This window comes from Eretmochelys imbricata, chromosome 18, assembly GCF_965152235.1.
Source record: "Eretmochelys imbricata isolate rEreImb1 chromosome 18, rEreImb1.hap1, whole genome shotgun sequence".
NCBI lineage: Eukaryota > Metazoa > Chordata > Testudines > Cheloniidae > Eretmochelys > Eretmochelys imbricata.
Genome location: NC_135589.1, coordinates 14,613,628 through 14,640,805, shown reverse-complemented (window position 1 = coordinate 14,640,805; position 27,178 = coordinate 14,613,628). Strand labels below are relative to the sequence as shown.

The 27,178-nt window shown below is 50.0% G+C and overlaps 1 protein-coding gene across 1 annotated transcript in view; it reads right to left on the bottom strand.

The window, feature by feature from the left end:
- SAMD11 (sterile alpha motif domain containing 11) overlaps window positions 1-27,178 on the bottom strand; it is a 179,550-nt gene that overhangs the window by 41,165 nt on the left and 111,207 nt on the right. Inside the window, exons 6-8 of the mRNA XM_077837198.1 lie at window positions 9,163-9,255; window positions 6,950-6,969; window positions 271-285 (exon numbers count right to left, since the gene is read on the bottom strand). Of these exons, the coding sequence (XP_077693324.1) occupies window positions 271-285; window positions 6,950-6,969; window positions 9,163-9,255 (128 nt within the window). The remainder of the gene's footprint in view (window positions 1-270; window positions 286-6,949; window positions 6,970-9,162; window positions 9,256-27,178) is intronic.

The window sequence follows — 27,178 nt, the reverse complement described above, 5'->3', positions numbered from 1 at the left end:
ATTCTCCTCCACTCCCCTGGGGGATGCTAGTTCTCTTTTCAACTAACGCCTAAATAGACACCCACCCCTTTTTTTCAAGCCTGCCATTTGGAACACGCTTGGAGGAGGTGGCTACAGAGAGGGGCAACGTGATCCCTCACTACGGAGATGCTCATTGCTCAACTGCTTCCTGTAGATGAGTTTGAGAACCGCAGTACAGGTAGCAAGCCACTAGTTTTGCTAGGAGCAGCTCTGACAACCCATCCGCTCAGCTATCAAAAGGGAAGTTACGGAAGGAAACAGGCTCTCTAGGTACTTGTACGGCTGAGCACCCCAGTCATGACAGTTTTTATCTTCACAATACTCCTGTGAGGCAAGCATGGGGACCGGAGGCGCAGGGCAGAGTAAGGGATTTGCCAATGGTCTGTCACACAGAGAATCTCTGTGTGCGCTGGGAACTGAACCCAGGTCTACTGAGCCTGAGCCCAGCACCCTGCCCACAATTCTACCCTTGAGAGAAAGCGAATGGTCTTGTAGTTCAGGTGTCACACGGGGACTCAGAATCTGAGTTCCTTTGCCACAGTCTCCCTATATGACCTCAGCCAAGTCCCTTAATCTGACTCTATGCCTCAGTTTTCTCATTTGTAAAATGGAGGTGATAATCTTGCCAGCCTCTCAGGAGCACTGTGAAGGTAAATTAATTAATGTCTGGGAGGTTACTACAATGTAACAATAGTTATAAAGGAGATGCAGTTATCACACGCCCCCTTCCATGCCCCAACTGGTTTGACTATTCGCAAGAGAGGAGCAGCGATTGTCACTTATTCAGAACGCTGCAGCCTTGACCTACACCTCACGACGATGGGTGCTGTGAAGAGGCAGAGGACAACTCCACAGATTCCCTCGTTAGCGTAAGTAGCTGAACAAGAATCACCTGATGTCCAAGTAACAAGCACATGATTCTTACCTGAAGCCTGACATCAGCTGGACGCCTAGCCCCCAGCAGGGCCACAAGGGGAAAAAAGCCCATACAAACTACCCCACCCAGCCCTGAAATAACTTATGGGGCCAACCCTCCTCCCATTACTCACAGGTGCAGTACCAATGTCTCCAAGTAAGGTGGGCAAGTTCTGCTTCCCCCCACTGAATCCACTGCGATTGCATGGATCATGAAGGCAAAATTAGGTTCAGTGACTAACAGATTTACCACATACATTCCTGCCTCCACATTCACCAAGCCTTGCTCTCTTGTGTGGGGCTGAATCCCTTTCAGAAAGGCCCCACCTGCTCCCCGGGCAATAGAGACCCCACTATAGCAACCAGGGGAGATAAAATCCAGAGCAGCTTTTGTTTACTGTAAGCAGAACTCAGAGGAATTACCACACTCACGCCTTGGCAGGGGCTGCTCTCACACTATTTTATCTTGGATCATCCCCACAGGCAAAACCCTTTCATTACTCACAGAGAAACTGCCAACAAGAGCTTTAACGGGCAGAGGGAACGGGAGGAGGGAGGGCTGCTGCCCATTGCATCGCGTCACTAGAATGCCAGCGCGTTGACTGAATGAGAGAGCAATCTATTAATGGAACCATTGTGTGCAAGCTCTGAGTTCTCTCTCCTTCGCTCCCTGTCTCCAAGTCTGTGCCTGTCGGGCCTTTCCGACAGTGCCGCCATGTTGGCCCCAAATCCAAGATGGCGGCAATGGGACAAATTCCAGTCACTTGACACTAGTGTCACCTGGGGATGCTGGTGCTTTGACTCGCACTCTGTCATGTGACTATAGCTATGTATACACCTCTCGGAGAACCAAGAGGTCCCCTGGTCTGGATATCCCCTGAAAGGACGATCACGGAGGGGAGCAAGTGGCATTGGAAAGGCAGCATGGTACAACGGATAGGACACTGGACTAGGACTGAGGAGACCTGGGTCTAATCCTAGTTCTGCCATTTCCCTCCTGTGGAAGTTCAGGCATGTTGCTTCACCTCTCCTTCCCCGTCTACTTTTCGCCTGTCCTGTCTATTCAGAGCATAAGATCTTTGGGGCAGCGATGCTCTGCCCCATGTGTTTATCCAGCTCCTAGCACAGCGAGGTCCTGATCTCAGCTGGGGATGCTACTGCCATAATCACTTAAAAAAAAATAAATGTTCCACCTCCTCCAAAACCCCAAGAAGAGAATGAAGCCGAAAAGCTTATAATATCCTGGGTTTCCAACCTCCAAACACCACCCTAATTCACACGGCTCCTTTCCCTTGTGAGTATAAAGCCCGGAGAGCGAGCGCATGATTTCTGCCCTATTTTGCTGGGGTCAACGACAGAGCTCCATTCAATTTCTCACCCAGCACAGCACTCTGCAACCAGGGCTACAAACTGCAACCACTAAACTACACCCTAGTGACGTGTTTCTGTATCTCGAGGACCAAGGACTTCCTGTGAAATTCACAGGTTCAAAGCCCGAATTGAGCTGCACCATTCTAGGAGTTGGACCCCCACCCCTTCAATTGGGTGCATCTGCCTCACAACCTAGTGACTCAAAAGAGGAGCGGTGGATAATTAGAGGCAACCGCGCAACTGCTTGTGCAGCAGGTGGCCAGTGCTTTCAGGAAGGAGCAAAGGGATTGGAATTCCCCTCCAAATCACCTCCCCCGACTCTCCTAGCTGACAAGACCGCCCACAGCCTCCTGCCTTCCTGGCACTCCTCCTCCCCAGCAAGCTCAGAGAGGCATCAACTGTCTCAACTCTCATCTGATGCTCTTAACTGGAGCTCTGAGGAGAAAAGCCACAAGACCCAGACCCCGATTTAGGAAAATCACTGAGGTTTCTTCACAGCCGTGTCATTAGGGAAAAAAAAAAAAGGGGGGGGGGAGATAATGACACTTAATTACCATAAACTCTATCCGATCAGGCCCAGAGCAGATTTCAGGTGCAAGGCGGGGGGGGCGGGGGGGACAAGCTGGATTTCCACACTTCTAGTTGGAGATTTCACATAACTCAGCCAGTGATAATTCCAGCTCCGTGGCAGCTTTGCTGTCTGCTCTTGTCATTACCAGGGGGTAATGCGGGAGACTGATCTTGTCAAATCTCCTCCAGCCGCCAGGTGTGAAAGGGACTCCAGTATCGAAGCTCAGAAGCAAGGGCCTAGACAGACATCTGCTTGTCTCTCTGCTGCTCTCCTGGCCGGCCCCCCACCAAGGGCTCCCTGCGTGCAGCTCTCTCCCCATCACTCTCTCGCTCTGTCAACACAGCGACAGCCTCTGGTGCCCTCCAGAATGTCAGGGACAGGGAACCAGACCTTCAGAGAGGGCAGGCTCTCCGCAGCTCTGCGATGCGGACTACGATTCCCACTGCCCCCCACCGCTGACGGCCTCCCCCCAGCAGTGACACACTGGGGGCTTCACAACTCAAGGTGGGAAAACAGGTCCCTTTGCTTGAGACTCGTCCCCCGAGCAAGACATCGTGTAATTCCCCTCCACTAGGGCTTACCGCAGATGGAACCTTTCCTTTAACACCCACTAGCTAAGAGGCAGCTGGGAACAGCTACCAGCCCCCAGGAAGCCGGGCTCCCTTCCTGGTTCCTCTAATCAGACAGACAGGGCAGCATGCAGCATTGCAATTCTCCGTCCCTTGCCCTGTGAGCTCAGCTACAGCCAAAGACTCAAAGCCAGAGCTGAGGGTTAGGATCATGGCCACCTGGGTTTTCTTGTCCCAGCCCACAGAGCACCTACTCCTGTACCCATGGCAGTCCAGCAGGGAGGTTTGCTACCAATTTCAGTGGGAGCAGGAGCGGGGCCAGAATATTGTTCTTCAATAGATGTTTAAGTGGAGAGAGGTCCAGACCAAACACATGGATCTGGAGATCCCCACATTGTGGGAGAGTCTGGATCTGAACTGTCCAGCTCTGGCCCTTGGCCAGAGCCAGGTCTGTTTTTGTAAACTAAAGATCCTAAGTAGTGCTGGTGGTTTGTAGGGCTATTTTTTTTGTTTTGTTTTTTGTTTTAAGTGATTCACAGAAGGAAAGAAGAGAATGGCAGCCCCACGAGGTCATCCAGCCAAGGCAAGATCGCTCCCTGCTCCCTACCGCGTATTTTCCAGCAGCTAGTCCAGCCTGCTTTTAAATCTCCCCATCTGAGGAGGTTTCTAACAGATTTATTTTTCAGCAGCTCAGATAGGGGAGGGAAAAAAAAACAAAAAACCCTCTCTCCCTGATTTTTCTTCTCTCTCTCTCCGCAATAACGCAGTTTTATTTCCTGTCTCCAGGGACCAGAGGAGCACATCTCCAGACCACGCTGTTGTTGTGGGAGTGAACATTTTGCTGGGGAATTGTCTCCCAGGGAGAAAGCTTCCTCCATGACCTGCCAGCGCAGCCCTTGCTCTGAGCCTCTGATACGCTCACATTTCCATATTAGACACGAGAACGTTCTGCTCTGTTTGACAGCAGTGCTGGCGTGGCCCCGTTTCCACCGAGATAGGGCTCTCTTTTGATCTCTGGTGTGTGCACCGGGGAGGGGGAAGGGAAGGTTACCACTTCGGTGCTGGAAGGGTTTCCAGCCCTACAGGTGGTTTTTCACTCAGTCAGAGAAAAGGAGTGATGTCCTCGGCTGCCTCTGTTCTCCTTGCTTTGTGAGACATAGCCACAGTGTCTCAAGATGGGCCGCGGGCGCAGGGTCACTTATCCTGGTCAAAAGGCCGTTTTGGAGACAATGCTGCCGTGCCCAGAGTTGCAGCTGCATCTAGGGCCGGCGTGTGATCTTATGGGATAGGCCCTTCCCATGGGGTTGTAGGCAGGGCCGAGGCAGAGTTTACACAAAGCAGGGGAGCAGCCGCCACAGGCCACTTTACAAGTGCCCGAGCAAAAGACCCCAGAAGATTAGCTGAACCACTGGAAGGCACAGATCTCCTCTAGCTCACCTGGCTCCTAAGGGAACACTGCCTGAGGCTGGTCGAGCCACTACAAGGTGCCACGCTGCGAGGGGATTAGAGGAGGGACAGGGGCAGGGAAATTCAGGCCAGGGTTTTGCCTCCCTCACTGGTGCCACTGCCCACAACTGCAAATTGGCAGACCCGTCTCCCGTCTAGTTTTGCAAGCGTCCCACTGTTGGAAAGGAGATGGGGGCAATCCAGGAGCTGCCGACTCTGCACAGGGTGTGCCCTTGCATTGCTCTTGCACAAGCCCTGCCTGGGTGCCTTTCCAGCACCGCTTTAGCTAATTAAGTGATGTATCAGTGGATTTGCAGGTGGGCTCTTTCCACTCATCTCCCACCTGCACATGCATGGACGTGTCCCAGCCGCACAAACTCCCTCTCCTACCAAAAGCCTCAAGACAGGTTCTACGTCACCATGTCTCAATAACCCAACACAGGTAGGTGTCCACTTTCTAATACTCCTGGAAAGTCACATGTTTGCCAGGGTTGCTTAGCAGCTTGTCAACCACCTTGCGGGGAGTCAATCCCATCTGACAGGGGGAAATGCAGGGGAATCCTGCAACAAGGAGGTATGGATGCAGCTGTCCTGACACAGTTAAAGAGTGCTTCCCTTCTGCAGCACAGACAGCACCCTCGGCACGTTTTAATCCCACCGTTGAATTACGGTGAAGTCTTGGCTACGGCTGAATTTGCAATGCAGGCAGGCAGAGCGAAAATGCTGAGTCGGTGTTTCAATATCTATCTTAGGCACTTATATGGCCTCCACCAGCATAGTATCTAAGTACAGCAGGGATTCGAACCCAGGTCTTCCAAGTCCTTAAGTAGTGCCCTAACCACTGGGCAATGATTCCTCTCACTCTTTCCTGTACGCAGGTGGAAGATGAGCTTCCCTACAACGCCCCCATCCACACTGAGAAACTCATTGAACGCTTCCCTCAAGTTGCCTTTCCATGTAAAGAACTACTGGTGCTACCTTAGGAACGTTATGTGACTGTGAACACGACAGGAAGCGTCCACAAGAAAATGTCTCCATTAACAAGAGGCCCACATTATTCAAAAGAAGCATGAGAATGCCTTCTCTAGCCTCTCCAAGCAACTCACTGCCACAAGATATTCTTCCATGTCTGTACAGTGCCTAGCACAAGGGGGTCCTGGTCCATGACTAGGGCTCCTAGACAGTACCACAATACAAATACATTATAAACAATATTAATATCCTTGAGGTCAGAGCTCGGCACGATTCAAAGAATGAGACTTTGCAGAGATAATGAGAACTTTCACCGTTGTAGCAGATAGGTTACGTTCTAAAAGGACATAAACTGGTATGCTTCAAAGCATAAGCCACTAACACTGAAATTAAACACCCCCGGCTGGCCCAGGTCAGCTGACTCGGGCTCATGGGCCTTGAGCTGCATAACTGTTGGGTAGACATTCTGGCTCGGGCTGGGACCCCCCAAACGGGGAGGGTCCCAGAGCTCGGGCCCCAACCCAAGCCCAACTGTCTACACAGCAATCGTTAACCCACAGCCTGAACCCCATAAGCCCGAGTTAGCTGATCTGAGACAGCTGCAGCTGTGCTGTGGGTCTTTTATTCCAGTGTAAACATAACCTAAGTCAGTGCTTCTCAAGCTATCTGATGTGGGGGACCGGCAAATTTTTTTTCCAATGTGCGCGCGGACCAGCAGCCGATGGCTCGTGGACTGGCACTGGTCTGCAGACCACCACTTTGAATAGCGCTGCCCTAAGTGACAGGGATTGGGAAGAACCATCCCCTGTGGGTAGGACAGTCCATGCCTGGTTATTATGGGGATTGTAAACCTTTCTGTGAAACAGCTGGTGCTAGCCATTGCTGAACACAAGATACCAGACTAGATGGACCATTGGTCTGATCCATTCTGGCAACTTGGATGTTCCAGGTTCCCCTAGTCTATAGCTCCTCTAATCTACACACAACACAAAACAACACCATTTACACTGCTCAGGAGAACCTCAGTATTCAGTGACAAATAGCGCAGAGCTGATCCCCATGTGTCAAAGGCCTTGTCCAGTACCTGGGGGAGAAGAACTGCCACTAAACAATCTCAAGACGTGTGTGCCAGAAGAGGGAGACTTTGGAGGTTTAAAAGAGATCCACATAGCTTAGAAAGCCTGTGTCAGTCTCAGGTTAGCCTAGTTTAAAAGCCAGGAAAGGCTTTCAGGGAAAGGAAAGAGTGGGGGGCAGAAAATGAAAGTGGAGTGGAGCTGTCACCCTTTAGGACTTCTGGGGAAACCCTGCTGAATGAGTCAGAAGGAAACCCCCATTCAATGATTCTGGTTGAGAAAGCAGGATTTAGAAAGAAGCAAAGGTGGGTAAGTGAACCCGGGGGTGGATATGCAAAAGTAAGGGTTGGCTCTGACCTGCCTCTCATTTCACTCAAATCTCCAAAGTGTGTGGAGGGGAGGGGAAGGAAGAGGCGGCTTTGGCCCATCTCTGCTAGGACTGGATAGTTTATGGCTTGATACTGCAACCAACGAAGTCAAGTAGTGCTGACGATGACTCCCATTTGTGTAGAATGGGACCCTTTTTGGGGGGGTAGGGATAAGTGTCATAAATCCAAAAACTATAGCCTGGTCTTGAACAGCCTGATTAAAGTTTAGCTGCTTCTCAGCAAAACAGATTAAACTGCTACCACTGTGATTCATTTTCAGAGCATGCAATGGATAAGAAAGGGTAGAGGAGACCGAGTCAGCAGAAGCCTGAAGGTGGGTAGTGTGTGCTAACTCCTTTAAGGAAGCTGTGGCAAACTGTGGCGTGGTATTGTATAGCCTGACACTGAAAATCGAAAGCTCCTGTGTAATAAATGCATTTCAGCACCCACAAAGGATTCCTCCTGGAATATAGAGGCACTTCTGATGGTAACTCAGGGAGGGGAGGGCAACAGGAGGACAAGAAGTGTGCAGATGAACAAATGAAAGGAAATAATTTAGGCCTAGTGGATGGTACTGGCTGGGGTACCCATTACACCAGGTATTGTTAGCACCTGACAGGAATTCCTGCTAGACTATTCATGCATTCCTAACTGGAACAATTTGGAGATAAGAGGCAGGAAGAGGGTACATAAAAAAAATGATTAAGAAGGAGAGTATGTTTCTAGGTAATGTTAGCAGCTACTGTACCAGGCACTATTCGCACCAATTAGCAGCCAACAAGGATTGCTTTTGGAATACTAATGCCCATCTAATCATAATGTTGGGGTAGGAGGCAGGGAGGGGATTACATAAAAAAATCTTATTTAGAACGAGAGTGTCATCCTAGGGGCTGTACCAGGCACTGCTAGAAGGCGCAGTACAAGGTATTTTAGGAAGCAGTGAACGTTCCACAGTAAAACGCTGCATGCTGAAGCCCCCTTGGAGACCATCTGGTTTGGTTAACGTGGGGGTGGATTCATTCCCCCTCCCTCCTTTTTAAGAATCTCAGCTGCCGGACTCCAACCTCATGAAACAAGACCTGGCCAGTTTTTCTTTTTTTTTTTTAAATGGCTAGAAGAGCACAGGTTAAGCAATAATGACTGAGGTGGGCATTACTGACAGCTAATTAGTCTGACCTTAACAACAAAGCCTCTAAGTGAACAGCCTGCAAAACCTCATTTACGCAACCCTAAGACGAACTCATTAACTGCAGGCTCCATTACCCATTCCACTTTGCCGGTCGTAAAAAAAAGTTTTAAAATCATGTTTATGGGAGGGAAGCATAAAAATAAATAAGGAGATTTAAATAAAAACCCTAAAATTAAAAACAAAATATTTTCCCCCCCCCCCAACTCTACAGATTCCATCTATAGAGAAATAACTTCCTCAGCGCAGAAGGACTATCTAGCTGGACTTTTACTATACTCATAATTATATACACACAAAAAGCAGATGCCAACATGATAATGCAGTGCGTGTCCTGTATTAAATATCGAAACCAAGGCACACTGCCTGAAAAAGACACACACCCCCGACCCACCTCAGGAGCTCCTGGCTTGGTTTTTAAACCGTAAAATAATCAGTCTAATTAAGGGAGATAATTCCGCCCCCCCCCCCCACACACACACACTGATCTTCCCTCCTCTCAACTGAAGAGAACACTGTGCATTGGTAGCCTTCCTCACACACCCCCAGCTCAGATACTGGAAGCTCCTACTCAGCATCTCACATCCCTCCCTCATTAATTTCAATTAAGTTAGGTTCTTAAGAAAAGACAATGGGGCGGGGAGAGGAGAGAGAGAGAAATAGCACTTACCCTTTGGGGACTCGCTTCGGGTTTTCTTGCTTTCTAAAGGACACTCACTGCTGCTGTTGGGAGAACATACTCTTCTCCTGCCTAAAATTTCATCTAGAAGAGAGAGAGGGAGAGAGAGAGGGAGAGAGAGAGGGACACAGAAATGAGAGACCTGAGTATCAGATAACGCTCCACTTCTTTCCCTTTCACAGAATCAACCAGAGACTTATTTCACATTTTGCTGCCCAAACACGGGGTGGGGGGGAGAAAGAAAAAAAATCATCATTTTGAAAGCCCAGATCTGCTTTCCTAATCATGCAGTCCAAAGGGATGTAATGACTGTTCAAACAGTGATCAATGCAATGATTTTAAGCTGTAAATTCTGAATCTAGTTTATTTCCTTACTGAGTTTCATCATTTGTTCGGCTGCCTTTTGTCCCTCTTGTGTTTCCACTCCTTTCATGCCCCGATGCAAAGCAACTGGGGGGAGGAAAAAGGGGATGGGAGAGGAAGAAAAACAATTCCCTCTGAATCTTCCTACCACAGTATCTCTCTCTCTCTCTCTCTCCTCCTAAAAACCTCAAGGTCCTTAGCAATCTTCTCCCTCTAGACTGCACGGAAACGCTCGAGCCTTTTGCATTAGTGCAGCCCTGCGAGCCAACGCAAAATATCTAATATACAATTACAGCGTCCCCTGAACAGATTTAAAATCAATATCCTCCCATAATAATGCTGGGGAAACTGAAAGCATGAAGTTGCATACGGGCAGGAAGGAAGAGACAGTTTGTCACTGTGAGCATCAAATTCTCATTTCTCAAGGGCTTGTTAAAGATGCAGCATCTCAAAAAGCCTTGAAAACAAGTACCATATTTGAGAGGGTATATGTTGCACCTGTCTATGAGTCAACATGAGCAAAGCACAGATGCTTTGCATGCAACATTTCTTATGGTTAAGAAATGTTACAATTCAAACCACTACTGTTTAACACAACAAAACATTATTTCCCTTCCACATGGCATCTCGATCCAAACCAGGGTCCTTAGCACTAATAGTCACTTTGCATTAATTCAAGTTCAGCTAGCTAAATCTAGTTGATTGAGCTGGCATTCTGTTTATCAGGAGACAGACACAGTGTAAGAAGTTGTCGCTGACAGCGTCCAAGTGGTGAGGAGAACAGACAGTTAACAGGTGGAGGGCAGAACCTGCTAGGAAATGCCTTTATCCAATGAGGGATGTTAGAACTCTGCAAAGTTACAAGGTGGCATTTCAAGGTTTTAAAGAGCACAAGCTGCCTCTGATCTTATCTCACCGTGACCCTGTCACCCAGGCTGTTAACACCACCAGCGCTTGGAAGCATTGCAAAGGTCTGCAGCCATCCCTAACTGAAAAACAAAGTCAATACAATGAAATGGTGGCAATCTGAAGAAAGGATGGACTCAAAGAGAGTGACAGACCTTAAATCTTCAAGGCACTCCAAATTCAAGCCTTAACTCAGCCTTCAGTGGGGGATTGTCGTGTGCATTTTACAAAAGTGGAAACAAAGACCTGCCACACACACTGTCCACTAGCAGAGCCAATTTTGAAGGCTCTAAGGAGTACCTGGCCTGGCATCCTGTACTCAGGTCACAAGACAATGCCTCTCTCTCCTTCCCACTCCCCAGTTATCTGGAACTCCTTATTCTGGGTGTTGATTTGCCTGATTATTATACTCTTGTGCGTGCTGCAGACCTTTGGAGCTGGAGGCCAAGAGCCTCTCACCTTCTCTCATCCAGCATTTGCCGTTTCAAAACAACAAAGTCCCAATACTCAGCTCACCACTCCCAGGGGGGAAGAATCACATTAAGGCCTGATTTCATGCATTTGGGGCAGAGATGGTGCTTATGATTCAAATGAGGATTTGGCGACACGCTTACAGGTACGGGTGGGTTAGGGCAGTGGCTCTAAGCAGCTGTAGTAAGCGTCCATGACTTCACAGCTCTGCCGAAGCACCTCAGTCACGATCTAGAGTCCCTCCTCTGCCCTGCTACTTGAACTGCACAAACAGACGCACAGCTCTGTCAACACGCATTTGTTCTGACCTGCCTCACGTCACTCCTGACTGGCAGCACCCCCGGTACCTGCAAAACACTGTACAAACATCCACAAGTGACTGGCTCTGTGCCCTGGTCTCAGAGAGCGCTCCGCCACCCGAATTCCTGAGCACCATGTGCACAAATGCAGCGGTGGGTCAAACACACTCATGTGATTCGGGTCATGCTCTAAATAGAGCTCACTATTTTCCATCTGTAACCAAATCAGGATTTGAACCCAGCTCTCCAGACATGCTATGTTAGCATATTAACGCCAGCAAGACCTGCAGCCCCTGTCCCAGTATCTCACATCCACATACAGTCCTGAGGCTCCAAAAACCTCTAAATAATGTTATTTTGTTGTCAAATCAGCATGTTCCATTTTAAAACCTAAAGGATGGAAAAAAGCTAGGGGGGAAAGAAAAGATGACAAGACTCTTAATATACTTTCAGCGTGGGAGTTCTTTCCATTATATTAAATCTCTTCTCTGCTAAACCATGAGCCAACTTTGCATTTAGTGTTTTGGTTTTGGGGTTTTTTTTTTTTTTTTTTATTTAAAACATGTTTTACTGCATCACATTAGACAATGAGAATGAAAGACAAAATTGTGGTTAAGGCACGTGCCAGTGAGAGTCCCCTGGGTTCTATTCCCAACTCTGCCACAGACTACTTAACCATGAGCAAGTTACTTGACCTCTCCGGGTCTCATTATTACTTATGTATTTGCATTACAGCAATGCCTAGAAGCCTTAGCTGACACCAGGATCTCACTGTGCTAAGCCTTGTACATGCACATAATGAAAGATAGTCCCTGCTCCAAAGAGCTTGCAGTCTAAGCTCTCACAATGGGGATGAGAAAGGAATTATTATTGCCAGAGAACAGAGATGTACAGAGGCACAGAGTGACATGCTCACAATTACACAGGGAGTCAGCAGCAGAGCTAGAAATTTAACGCAGGTCTCCGAAATCCCAGGCCACTGGCAGTTCCTTTACCTTGCTCCTTTACCTTGCTCTTTACATCCTTGCTCTTCGCTTCCTTTTTTGTAAAATGGGGTATAAGCCCACCTCACAGAGGTAGCTGAATGGTTTCATTCATTACTATTTGTCAAGCCCATTGAGACCCTTGGATAGAAGGTGCTATGTAATGCAAAGATTCACATTATAGTACAGGAGAACTGGTCCTCTCCCCTCTATATCTAGAGCCTGGACACACCAGTCCCATCTGGGGAATATGTGCCCGGTTCCAGCACCTGCCACCACCCATCCATTCCAATACACCATTCCACAGGGGTGGCCTATCGAAATCCACTTTCTGGACACACACTAGCGGAAAGGAGGAAAAAAACAGACCCTGAATTCCAACTTTGAACAAGTTTCCCCCTAGCTTGGTGGCAACAGCAGCAAAGTGAGAACAGAGCCCAGGAGCCTTGGCACACCGGGGGTCACAGTGAGAGGGGAGACACAACCAAGTGTCAGCGAGTTACAGCCACCTTGATCTTCCCATGTTGCTGAATGATGGGGGCCCTGGGTGGGTCCCCATATGGAAAAGACTGAGGACCACATAACAATGGAGTAGTATCCTTTCTTGTTAAAGGTGCTCACTTACTTCCAATGGCAGGCATAGGCTGGGTCTATGCATCCCATCAATTGCACCTACACAGCTCGGGAACCCCAGCCATTCAAACCCCGCAATTATTTCAGGGATATTTCCAATTTTTCCAACCCAAAGGGTCATCACCACCCGCACTACTTCCTTTGCAAACCTCCATGACCACTGCACCAATCACGGATTTAACTACCCTGAACTGATTGTCGACAGATCGGTAACAATCCAAGCTTGCCAGCTTCTGCAGGGTGATAGCAACACACTTCTGGACTGTCATGGCCTCTTTTCTCTGAGTGATCTGTGTCACAACCAGGGTCATCCAGGCCTAGCGGCTGGAGCAGGAGCTGGAGTCAGGAACCAGGAGTCAAGCTGAGGGTCAGGGAGCAAGCAGGGCTGGAGGAAAGCAGGAGCAAGGCTCGGAGCAAGGCTGGCAGAGGAGTGATGGCAGCTGTAGGCACAAAGGGTTGACCAGCCCAACCTGCTGCTGAGCTTAAAAGCAGGCCTGCTGGCTGCCTTGTGCCCAGCAGGTCCTTGCTGCAATCCAGCTGAGCTCGCTAATCTGCCTGCAGGCTGGGCTGGCTAGCCCTCAGGCTCAGCTGCAGGAGCTCTCTCCTGCCAACCTAGCCACTCCGGGGCCCTGGCGAGCTCAAGTGCCATGGCGGTTTTCCTCCTCAGAAAGTTCTGGGCCCACTGCTGGCCCGCCTGCGCTCTCATCACCACTCGGGGCTTGTGGTCCTGAGCCAGAGGCAGTGGTCTGCACGGGGGCTGGAGCTGGACGAAAAACAGCATCAGCTCCATCCACGCCTCCATCTCCACATGGTCCCGTTCTGTTGTTGTAGGGCTTCTGCTTGTAACTGCAAGCTGCCGCCTTCATCTTCTCCAGGCCAAAAGCCGCCTCTGAAACACCTGGCACTGTCTCTTGGCAGCAGATTTTGCAAGGGCATGCCAAAGAAACACTGACTCCACAGAAAGCAGCCACTGCCGGCCCTGGTTGCTAGAGTGAGCAGGATCATGCAAGAGCCCACCCCCGCACCGCCTTGGGGTCTGCCAGGAAACGAATTTCCCAGGCCTAGACCACTTCCTCCCACAATGGGCAGAAAAATTGCCCCACAGCACCTCACAGCTCACTGTGAACGTGAGCCCAGAGCAATGCAGCGGGCTGTGGCATTATGGATCACAGGATACTTGTCCTGATTACTGTTACTGCTTCTCACGGCCAGACACGATGCCAGTGCAGACGCGGGACAGCCGCATGCTGACATCAACAACGGGGCCGTGCTGGAGCAGGGTAGGCACTCATGCATTGGCTCACCCAGGATGACTGAACCCCTGGCAAGCCCACAAGGACAGCCTGAGATGCGTTACCGCCAGACAAAGAGAGGGAACTAGGGCTGCCCTGGGGAGCAGAGAATACCTCCAATAGCCTTTTAGCAGCAAGAGGGATCTCTGAACTAACATCGAGGTTGAGCCGAGGAAGTCCATGCCAGTCAGTGCCACCATCTCCCGCAGCTCTCTGCTGTGATTTTCCCAGGGGAGCCACCTCACCCCCACAGTACAGGGCAGAATGGCTGGGCTCGCACTCAGTGGAAGGGGGCAAATAATCACTGTAACAATCACTCAGCAGGTTCAAACATCGGGTGTCTCTCACACGGGGTGCAAACTTTTCCCATGCGCAGACAGAAGGGAGGCCAAGGGGCCACATTTAGTTCTTCTGCAGTGCACAGTGTTACCAATAACGGGGCAGGGTTAGAGTACCGCTCCTGCATTCCCTAGCCAGGGCACTGCTTTTGCTGCAGAAGCACCTGGTGCAGCTAAGTGGGACCGAGCCAGGTTAGATGGGTGCAACCAAGGCTCAGCTGGTGAACATTTAACAAGTCAAACCGGCCTTTCCTCTCTCGGTATTATTTGAACAAGGGCAAACGTCTTTCCAGGCTCCTAACTCCCCGCCCTTCCAATTCAAGTCCTGGGTATAACAAACAGTTCCCACTAACCAGCCTGAAAGGTCTCAGAGGCATCTCAGTACTTTCTTTTTCCCTCCTCTGGTGCACGCAGCCTGTGGAAATATCCCCACTCCAGCCCAGCTGCTCAGTCTGTCCCTGCGCAGTGGGCGACAGCTTCGTGGGGATCCTGGAGGCTGCCGCCCTGGCAATGGGCTTCTTGGTCTGCTCTGAAACCGAGATGCAGCACCAGCTTGCCGAGTCCCAGCGGGCCGTGAACTGCTAACAACAAAGGCTGGCGAGCGAGGGGCCGCACAGGGTGGGTCAGCACAGCAGGGTGGAATCCTGCGGCCGATCAGCTCTGCCCCTCGCCAGCAGCAATCAATGGAACAAAGGGAGAGTGAAGCACAAGGTCATGGGAATTATGGGCCATAATTTAACTGAGAGCAATGGGTGTGGAAAAAAATTATTCAGGGAAGGTGGGGGAAGAGGGGGAAGGAAGGCAATAGGGCCTCTGGAAGGCGGGATCCCAATGCTGGAGAGTATAATGAGCAAACTTTGCCACAAGTTTACTTCTTGCAGAGAGCAGGGGAAAGCCCTGTAGTTCAACACCAAAACAGCAGCAGCGCAATGGTGCGGCTTTGGGCAGATCTGGAAACAATTTCTTTGCACCCTTCCGGAGATGGAAGGTTTCATCCCTCCAACAGGACAGCTCACTGGTTGAGAGGACTTCACTAGGTAAGGCAGCTGGACTGCAAGCTCTTTGGGGCAGGGACTGTCTTTTCGTTCTGTGTTTGAACAGTGCCTAGCACAATGGGGGCCTGGGCCCTGGCTAGGGCTCCTAGCCACAACTGCACTATAAATGATAAATAATAATTTGATAATGTAGTCACAAGTCTCTAGCCAGAGATGAGAGCACAGCAAGTCTCACAGATCTGGGCCTGGATCCAAAAACTCTGGCTCAGGATCGTTCTTAGCATACACCAGGGTTTCTGCAAATGTTGGAGCCAGGAATTCTCTCCCCAAACAGCAACGCTTTGGGTCCCCTGTAACAAAATACTTCTACAATGGGGATAGGGGACAGGCACAAAGGAAATCTCCCTGGGAGTCACTGCACTGGGATGGAGTATTTGAGGAGATGGGACAGGCTGATGGTTTCTCTTTCCCACTGGCTCATTTCCATGATGAGGTGCTGAATATGCAGTACTGTACTAACTAGGCCAGACTACGGTCTGGATTTGCAAAATCTCAGGGTGCATCTGCACTGCCATCAGAGGTCTGACTGCAGCTCTGGTAGGCAAACCCGAGCTAGCTTTCGCCTAGCCAGCGCAGCTGAAAACAGAAGAGAAGATGCAGCGGCACGGACCCTGTGTGGGCTGTACAAGCCCATCTGGAATCCTGGCTATGGACTTGCGTTACTAACCTGCACTGGGATCAGCGCTAGTGCACATAGGTGCTGACTCCGTGGGTGCTCTGGGGCGGGAGCAGCCATGGGGACAAAATAGTGGGTGCTCAGCACCCACCAGCCACCCCCCGATCAGCTGTTTGGTGGCGGAGCGAGGGTGGGGCCTTGGGGGAAGGAGCGGAGCCTCAGGGTGAAGCACTCACAGGAAAAGAAGAAAATCGGCGCTACTGAATCTTCACTGCTAGCGAGATCAAAGCTAGCACGGGTCTGCCTACCCGAACTGCAATCACATCTTCGACTGCAGTGTAGACACACTCTGAATTTATTCATTTTCTTAAAATCCTTTCCCCTTCTCTCCCCATTTGGGCAGGCTTTTCCTGACTCCCCCTTGGAAGAGACTGGAGCTCCTGCAGGGAGATCAGCCTCAGAGTCGGGAAGAGAACTGGAATAGCTCGGGGCGCAGATCCGTTCTTGCAACTCACGCCGTAAGAGCTGATAAATAGCTCTGCAGCAATATTTAGACGCCACCCCCCAAGAAATGAATGGGGCGCTCCTCTAGCACCATCATCCACAGACCTCGAAGTATTCTACAAACCTCACCCACCCCCAGGAGGTGGGTTTAGTGTCATGAGGTCAGACTGGACACTGACGTAAATGGGGCAGGTGAATGCTCAAGGTTACACAGAAAGTCGGTGGCAGAGATGGGCTTTTCACGCAGGGAATCCTGACCCAAGTCCCATGCTATAACTCATCAACGCTCTCCTCCCCAGGTTTGGAAAAGAACCCAGGTCTCGCCTGAGTCCCAGCTCTCTGCTGTAACCAGCAGGCACTCTGCCTCTTGCACAGCATGTCAGCACTGGCCAGTCAGTCACCAGCTGTCTGCGTCCATTCGCTTTGCATGAGCAGCAGCAAAGTGCCTCAAAGCTCAGCCCAAATACTGAGATTCCCAAGGAATGTGACAGAGGGAGGTGCGGGTCATCCTGGAGCCAGCCTCCAATCTGCCTGTAACAGGGCTGTTTATGAGCCAATGTGCACAAACGCCCCCTTGTCTCCCACTTCCCTGTGCAATTCATTTCTACAGAGCACACCGAGCCATAAAAAGGTGGTAAATATTCATAGTATGAAAAACACTCAGAGAGAGGATATGCTGAGCTTGAGAGAGACAATCGGACTCGTTTTATACACTGCCCAGAGAGTCCTGGTTAGCAATTGTGTGAGCCCCACCCCCCCTCAAAGAAGAAATTAGGAGGATATGCTGGGAGGTCTAGTGGTTAGGGCAGAGGAACTGGGAGGCTGGAGTCCAGGCTTCTATCCCCAGCTTGGGGAAAGAGTGTATTATTTGAGAGGCATTACAAATCAGGACTCCTGGGTTCTATCCCCAGCTCTGGAAAGGAGTGCGGTTGAATGGTCAGGGCAGTCAGCCTGAGAGTTAGGACTCCTGAGTTCGATTCCCATCTCTGCTAGCAACCCACTTTCTCTCTGTGCTGCTCTGAAGCCCTCTGTACCTCAGTTTACCTGTCTGTAAAATGACAGGTTTTAGAGTAACAGCCGTGTTAGTCTGTATTCGCAAAGAGAAAAGGAGTACTTGTGGCACCTTAGAGACTAACCAATTTATTTGAGCACAAGCTTTCGTATGCATCCGATGAAGTGAGCTGTAGCTCACGAAAGCTTATGCTCAAATAAATTGGTTAGTCTCTAAGGTGCCACAAGTACTCCTTTTCTGTCTGTAAAATGGGTATTCTAACCCCGTACCTGCCTCACAAAGACAGTTTGAGCTGTAATCAGTGCCAGCAGAGGGCTCCGAGGTCATGGGATGAAAGACGCTCTTGGCAGCGAAGCACTATCCCACGGAGCCCCATGACCCCAGAGACCTCAATCCTGCCTCCCCCTCCTCAGGCTGAGCGTGCTCACTGCGAGCTTGCCCACATGTCTGCGTCTATCCTTCAGAGAGCTGCTCCCCTTCTGATTTCTCAGACCCATCCCACCCTGTGATAAAAACCTGCCACAATTGCTCCCTCGCCCTGAGATGCACCCCCAAAGCTTCCCCTTCTCCAAGTTCAGGGTGAGCTCACCATGGCATCGGAGTGCTCGCTCGTGCTGGTCGGCAGCATCACAAGCATGGCTTGGAGCCATCTTGCCCTGGAAGCCGGGCCCTCCTAGAGCAAGCGAGCGTGAGGGGGCACAGCGCAGCCTTGGCTCGTGGCCTCTCTTGACAGAGACGAAGAGTCTCGTGTGTGTGGCCCATGCCAGCGTGCTGCTATTCCCTTAAACGCCCTGCACACCTGCTGCGTCTGTGCAGGTTCCTCTCTGCACAGACCTCGCTGTGCCACTATCAAAGGCAAATGCTAAAGACAGTGACTCCAGACAGAGCTACTGGTGGTGCCGTACCCTTCGCACCATTTAAACGTCCGATTGCACTCATTCAGCCCCTGAAAAAAACAGCGCTCTTCCAGCCCGTGACAGCTTTGACAGCCAGACTCCTTAATTCCTTTTTCTTATTCCCTTAATCTGTCATCTTTATCAGGCTGGGGAAGTGCCAGGCAGCATGCAAGAGACCCGGCCCCGATCAATCTCCACATTACAGCTGACAGAATGGTGCTAATAACTTATTGATCTCATGTTTGCCAAGCCCCACTGGGGCTGAAAGGCTGCCATTGATTGGCTTGAGAGAAAGAGCCCCTCGGCTGAGAGCAGAGCGGAAAGCCTTCAAATTGTCTTCTTCCAGAGGCACTCGCTGGGAGACTGAGGGAGGGCAGAGGGAGGAAGAAAGAAGGGGAGAAAGGAGGACAGAAACGGAGAAAAGTGTGTGTGAGAGGAAGAAAGAAGGGACAAGATGAATAAGGCTTAAATAAGGGAAGAGAGGAAGGAAAGTATGTTTGGGAGAAAGGAATAAAGAAAGGCAAGGGAGAGAAAGGGGGAATGGAAGGAGAGAGGAGGAAAGAGAACGGGAGAGGAAAGGAGACACGTAAATGGAGGGAAATGAAGTAAGGAACAAAGGACAATCTGGAGCTGACAACTTTTAACAGACAGATTGATTTAGGGTATCCAGATAGCAAGTGTGAAAAATCGGGACAGGGGGTGGTAATAGGCGCCCACATAACACAATGCCCCAAATATCAGGACTGTCCCTATAAAATCGGGACATCTGCTCACCCTAGACAGACTCCCTCTTTTTACTGACAGCAAAGGGTTAACTTAAAGCTCCCTCCCTCCCATCCCCCCACTCCCAATCACGCTGCTCCGGAGTAAATTTATGTTTGAATGCTGCAAAAGAGTGCAGCAGAGACAAGTTCCCCTGGCAGTGGTCAATACCACGCTCCGGCGTTTGGGGAGAGGGCGTCGGCGGGTGGGGGGGAGATTCATTGAGGAGCCAGCTCCCCACAGCCACACGCTCACAGCTGACACCTCCCCGCTGGTTCGATCGGTACCGCAGGCTAGAAGTTTGCTTCTGCCACAGAATGCTATTGATGACCCGAGTAATCACTGAAAGGCGTCGGACACTTTGGGGGGTGGTGGTGTCTTTGCCCTGTTCCACTGGGGCTGGGGGTGTCTCACCTGTGAACCAGGGTGCTCTTGCAGCCTGGGACTACCTGTACGGGCAAAGAGACACCCAGAAAATGTGGAATGCCCACAATAACGGCTACAACAAAAGCTCCTCTGAAACCACCACACATCGCTTCCCGCTGATTCCAGCTCAGCCCCAGGCCAGATGGTGGGGCTGAGTGCTGACGCACAAACTGACCTGAAGAGGGCATCAGTGAGAGGACCCTCTAGTTCCTGGAAAGGCAGCTGGTTCTCAGCATCGCCTGGAATGGTTTTTGCCAGTTTGGGGGATCTCACAACTGTTGTTAAGTCCACACCCTAGCAGGGCTTCTTCAGCCAAGCTGACCTGAATGGCAGGGGCAGTTTTTAAAAAAACTCTTTCTTGGCCTCCCCAGGGTCAGCTCTTTAATGTCACTCCTCTCAAAAAAAACCACCACCCAGCCAGGCCTATCTCCAGAAAGGAGGACTTCCCCCCAGCTTCCACAAGCTGCTGAGCCACACTGTGACTGCAGGAAAGAAACCAAGGATCAGACAGGTAGCCCAACGGCTTCTGCAAGAGCAGCTAATCACAATGTAAGCTCGTCATTGACATACTGTGAAAAACAATTAATTAAAGAGCTACAAGCAAACCTATGCACTAGTGTAAGAGATACCGTTACTTCCAGGCATGGTGTGATTGACTTCACGGCAGCCACTTCTGATAACATACATATGCCTGGGCATACACATTTCTATACGTATGTAGTTACACACAAACATACACATACTATATATGCACACACACACACGTGTGCACTTATTCACTCACACAAATGTACATATGACACGAGCACACACTTTTGGGAGGATAAAATCTCCAAGCTGAAATCTATCGACTCATGGTGAGGCTGGGAGCAGCAATTCATTTCCCACTCCCCGGCAGCAAGCGAGAGTGGACAAGTCAGGTGCCACATTACACTCCATATTGGATTTCTATATATAACATCAGTGAGATGTCACAGCTCCAATGATTTGTTTTTGGCTCTTTACTAGCTGCCTGTACGACACCTGGGGAAAGAGTTCTGTTTTGGTATTTGGGTGATGGGAGGGTTAGTTTTGGAAGCGGGATAATCTCGCTCTTTCTGGATCTTTAAGGAGAGGATGAGAGTCCGTGTTGTTTATTTCAGTGGCTCTCAACCTTTCCAGACCATGGTACCCCTTTCAGGAGTCTGATTTGTCTTGCATACCCCCAAGTTTCTCCTCACTTAAAAACTACTTGCTTATAAAATCAGACATAAAAATACAAAAGCATCACAGCAAACTCTTACCAAACAATTGTTTACTTTATCATTTTTACCTTATAATTATAAAATAAATCAATTGGAATATAAATATTATGCTTGCACTTCAGTGTATATATCGTATGTAGAGCAGTATAAACAAGTCATTGTCTGTATGAAATTTTAGTTTGTACTGACTTCCCTAGTGCTTTTTATGTAGCCTATTGTAAAACTAGGCAAATATCTAGATGAGTTCATGTACCCCCTGGAAGACCTCTGCATACCCTCAGGGGTACGCATACCCCCCTGGTTGAGAACCACTGGTTTATTTCATTTCCCAAAATACAAGTCATGTTGGGAGTGAATTAGGTGGATTTCTTCCCTGTAAGGCTGCCTCCTCCCACAAAAGTAGGATTCATTGCCCTAGCTACATCCACTCCATCCTGCTAGATCCAGGCATAGAACAGGCCAGGGCTGCCTGAGCCTTCCTGTTTCTCCTCACTCAGCCGTTGCTACAGAGCAGTGCTTCTCAACCTATTTAACGTTGTGGGCCACATATGTAGCTCCCTGTGCGTTGTGTGCGCCACATCCACACAACATATATACTGCCGATATAGCCCTGAGGATGTCACATGGGCCGCAGCTGTGTGCTGATTGGGCTGCCAGCATCCTCTAGTCTACAGCCTCTTCTGGGCAGCCCCCCATGCTAAGAGCAAGGTGGGTTTATCATGAAAACGTTACTAATGTCCACAAGGGACTCAGAAGAGCAACCTCCCCAAAATCAGGCCCTGACCTCTGCTCTCTGCAGGGATCCACTGAGCCACCTGGAAAGGAGCACTAAACTTGCTGGGAACCCGCAGGCAGCCACAGAAAATGAAACAAACCCCTTTGTGTCGGCATACAAGGGACGTGGGCCTGCTCTAAGGCCTGATGAAGTCAACAGGAAGACTCACACCTTTTTTTTTAAACAGATGAAGATAATGAGATAAAAAAGGTTAAGTGACTTGCCCAAGGCCAAATAGTAAATGAGTGGCAGAACCAGGTTTCAAACCCAAGTTTCCTGATTGCCAGTCCAATGCCCTGTGCCCTGTCCCACGCTGCCACGAGTTCCAGTGCAGGGAAGCGAACTGCACTTCCACCACATGCTTGCATGTTGCTTCTTCACCTCCCAAGACCTGGGTTCAAATGCAAAGCAGGACACAACCACCAGCAGAGGCTGGTCGTTTCCAGCTCCCAAAATGCTTCAGCAGAAACAGAACATGAGAGGAGCATAAAGAGGGGAGGAATCTGCAATTCCAGCCCCAAATCAGAAGCTGGAGACCAGGTGTTGACTAAGGTCAGTCCCCCATGCGTAGGTAAACAGCTGCCCTTCATGATAACACGTGTACACAAAGGGGGCTGGGCTTCCCACCCTCATCTGCCCATTTGGAGCTGATTTTCTGCTCAATTTAAGGCAGCAATTCAATAAAGGCTTTTTTTTCTTTTCTTTCTTTTTTTTTTTTTTGAAAGTGAAAACATGCCTGTGTCCTGGCTCGTTATCCCAAGCTCAGAAAACAGCCCATTCATTGCAGATCTGTCTCTAATCATTAGCTACAACATCCTTGGCCCGAGTTAACCCTTGCCTGGCTAGATGCAAAGCCCACTGAAGTCAAAGGGGATCATGCCGCTGAGAGTTCTGGCTCAGGCCCGTGGAGAGCAATATAAGGGATTTAACTAACTACTCTCACACACACATTCTTGGATGAAAATCAATATAAGGGATCTAACACACACATATACACCCCTTCCTGGAAAACTCCAACAATTTTTAACACAAGTCTATTCAATGTTCACTTCTGATTACACTATATTTCATAGCATAGCCCAGAGCACCAGACTTGGAGAACTGTTTCCTGGCTTTGCAACCCAACCCCTGTCTGAACTTGAATAAGACACTTCCCCTCTCTGTGCCCCAGGTTTCCAATCAGTAAAATGGGTAATAGCAATACCCCCTTCATAAAGTGCTATCTAAGAGCTAGGTATTGTCATCATCATCTATGGACGAACGGTATCGCATAAGTGCTAAGTATTCTTCTTCTGTGAAATCTTTCAAGGAGAAATCACCACAAAAAATAAAATAAAACATTAATTGTACAAAAGGTTATAAAATGTACCTTACAAACTGGAGGAAAAACAAAACATTCACAGACTGTGGCCGGAGACCAAGAGAGAATAAACCCTATAGAAATTTGGGAGACTGCCTTTTGCCCCACTTGTCTAGACATTCTGCATCTGGTTTCAACTGAGTTATACAGGATTCACCGTGTGGGTAAATGGCCTGGGACACTGGGATGAGGATACAGTACTGTTCCTGTTAGGCCAGGACCTCCAATGTGAGTCTCTGCCCACACAGACCAGCCATCTCCAAAGACAGCTGGCGCTCTCTGTGGGCATTCATGGTAGGGAGACAGCTGGCTTTCAAGACCCACAAAATCTGCAACCCAGAAGGGCCCTGGAATCATTGAGGAGAGGGGCCTCCAATCCATAGGATGATCCCAAATATAACATGGGGCTGTGTGGGTCTCCTGCTGCCTGGATGACCTGACTGGGGTCCTGCTAACCACACTGTGTCTTAAAAGGACCATGGCATGGTACTCTGCATGGGGCTGCTTGGGAGGCAATAGCCAGCCATCAAGCCAGCTTCCTCCCGTCAGGTGGGGACAAAGACGGTAGAGGGAGAACAGCCCCAACCCTCCTGTAGCACCCATTGGCCTGACCCTGCAAACCCATCTCATGCAAGTATTCCTGCTGCAGCTGCCAATGGGACTACTCGCCCGAATCACAGCCCCAGAATCAGGCACCATGTCGGGGAGCGACTAGGGAACGGGGGGATGGGACAGGAGGAAGAAAACAAGGGGCCCTGTCGGGGAGAGGAGGGATTGCAAGGTTGGAGATGGCACCTTTCGCTCCCCAAGAGGACGGGTGGCCCCCCCAAATCCTGAAGCCAGCCTGGAAGGGAGAAGCTCCACCACCTGTCTGTCAGCCACTGGATCTGCAAAGCCGTCACCCCCGCCCCGCCTCCCGCACGCCCTGGCAGGTTGCACGAGCCAAACTGGCTAGAGGGGATTGGACTTGTTTACAGACACACAGCGAGCTGCTTAAAGGGGCTCTAAGTCTGTGTTTGATGTGCAAACCGTCAGCTTTGCTGCCGTGCCTTTGTCAGGCTCTGCTCATCCTTCTGCGTCTCCCTCTCTCTCAATTAAGATTAAAAGTGCTTTGTGCCATCATCCTCTCTCACGGCAAAGCCCTCTCTCGAGCCACTGCCGCACCTCGCCTGCTGCCTCATCTTTATCTGATCCAGTTGGGAACGACTTCTATCTGCTCCCTGGGCTCCCTGGCTGCCCTCCGCCCCCCTCCTTTCTCGCTCTACCTTTTCATATGTTGCTAAGCCTCTTTCCGAACCTCCGCAGCGCAGGTGGCCTCCGTGCATTTCCAAGGTGGACAGGCCCCAATATTTTTCTATTCGCCAGGTTACAGCCCGGCTGCAACCCCCCTGAATGCCGGTGTGAGGAGGGGACTGGACGGTTTTCAGGGAACACAGCAAAATTCAAGGTCGGGACGCAGTGGGCTTTGAAAAGAGGGAAATTGTGGGGAAGGAAGGAATACACTGACCCCTGCTACGTACACAGGACTGGTACAGCCAAGCATCAACTGCAGGTATTTTCACAACAGTGCTTACCCTACACTGTGCAGTTAACCCAGGTGATTGGCACCCGAGTTCGCCAAGCCTAGGTGGGAGCATCCCCAATACAAAGCCTTATCTGCATCACTATGTCCTTACTGTTCCTGCACTTGCTCGCCTGTGTCTGGGGAGATAGCCATAGTTCTTTGTGCTGAGGTGCTCTAGGATTCTTTCCCAGTCAACTGTGGGAAAACTTATCTGTCCCTTGTGGGGGGAGAAGGGGGCTTGTGGGAAGGCATTGGAGGACTCTGAGCAGTCGAGTAATTTAACCTTGAGTCCTCACTGCAAAGTGGGCAGGTTCCAACCCAAACTAAAGCGGAGCTCAGTTCTAACCTACCCTGCCTGCCAGGTAAGCTAAGCCAGGCTGAAAGCACTGGGCCAGAAGTTCTTCTGTATAGATGGCAGAGAGGGCTAAGGCTAAAACCTGGATAAAAGCCACCGCTAATTCTGCAGCATAGACCCACCCTAGATTTCACATGGCATCTGAACATTGTTTTGATCAGTGAAGAGCAGCACAATCAATCAGCGGAGATTTAAATGTCCCTGCTTATGCCGTGTTCACCGCTGCCAGAATCAACAATTCCTTTGTTCTAGTTCAGAAATCACCAATATCAGACTGAGCAGGTGTGTGCAGCACCCAACACGATGAACTTGGGTGCTGCGCAGGGTGGGCAGAAAGACAACTCTTACCATTTGAGAGCCTATTTCAAAGTCAAACTCATATAGGGCCTGATTCTGCCAGCCTTACGCTGCCCAGCCGACTAGTTCCAAGGGGACTGCTTGCTGAGTCAGGGGCTGTGCAATGCAGAGGAGAATGAGGGGAGCTGGCCCTGGATTATTATTATTTTCCTTAAATAAAAGGCCCCGGGCCATGACTGCTCTCTACCCCACTGTAAATCCAGAGTGACTCCACTGAGCTCAGTAAAGCTGCTCCATAGGCACAAACAGTTACAAAGAGCGGAATTGGGCCACTGACTGTGATAGGGAACTTGGGAACCATTTCTGAAGAACCTGGGGTCAAGCTTCTGGTCTCAGTTACTCTGCCAGCCTGCGAGTTACTCTAGATTTACCTCATCACAACACAGAGCACAGTCTAGGGCCCGGAGTTTAAATTTGGGCTTCACAACAGCTACTTCCCTCCTCCTCGGAGCATTCACTAACCGCACATCTGGATTGCTGGCCTCAGCCCCTTTCTTCAAAGGGCCTCTGAATGGGAAGCCCTGTGTTCCAGCTGCTGACCAGGGGAACAGACACAGGTGCTGAAATGTCTGTTCTTCCTACTGCGGGGGCTGGGGGGCAGGCTGGGGGCTAATGGAGGCTTTAGCCATGTAACCCCCATTCAGTGCGTGAGCATAACTCCCTGTACAGCTAACAGAACATACACACATTACGGGAAGGATATACCCATTGTGGGGCTTGGGGATTTTACCCAACACTTCATTCTGGGCCACTTCTCTCCATGTTAAACCCCGCCAGGAAAGGAGGAAAAAATGAAGACTAGCAAGAAAGGGGAGGGAGGCGGAGGAAACCTTGAGCTGGAATGCATTCCATGAACCAGTGAATGACCAGAAAGTGTGAACGTGGCAGCTCCTCCCTGGACCAGGGCACCAGGCTGGCTCCTGCAGAAATCCAAGCGTAGCACTGATAATAATCATCATAAATCTTTGGTGTTGGACAGCGGACCCAGCACACACAGGGTTGCTCCACGATTAAGAGATCTCCGTAATATCTGAAGGTCCCCAGTGGGGCCAGAGCAGCGAGATGCAGCTAACATGCATCAAACACATAAGAATATCTCAATCATTACCGCTGCCAATGGCGGCTCCGAAACCGATCGATAGGGCAATTAGATTTTATCAGCACACGCCTTTCGGCCTCCTCTTCTGCTGTCTTTGCAAAAGCCTTGGTTAGATCTGCGTTTTCGGGGCCCTTTATGTCTTGCTGAGAAACGACGGCTGGACCAGAGCATTGTTTTTTGCAGGTGGGGTTTGTTCTGCCTTGTTTTATGTTTTCAAGGTTCAAGAAACGGGGAGAGAATCAGACAGAGTTAAGCTGGGAGCGATTCACAACCAAACCTCCCATTATTAGTAATATTATTTATCATTTGCACTACTGTGTACCTAGGAGTCGTAGCCATAGAGCAGGTGCTGTACAAACCTCCTGTCTTCACTACACACACGGAACACTTGCATAGGGAAAACACAACCCTGGATGTAAAATCCCTGCAGTCAGACTGCATGTCTGCAATCCCTGCATGTCAGCAGGAGAGAAATTACAAGGACTAGTGGTGAGAGCAGGGGGAACTGGCAGTCAGGAGACCTCCACCACTGATTTGCCCTATAATCCTGGGCAAGTGACTTTGCCCCTCTATGCCACCTTTGTGTGGTGCTTTAGAGACCCTCATTTAAAAGGCACTAAATATGGTATTGCAGTTTCTGTGGCCAGAATCTACCCTAGGCAAGTTAACAATACCTCCTTTCTCCCACTCTTTCTCA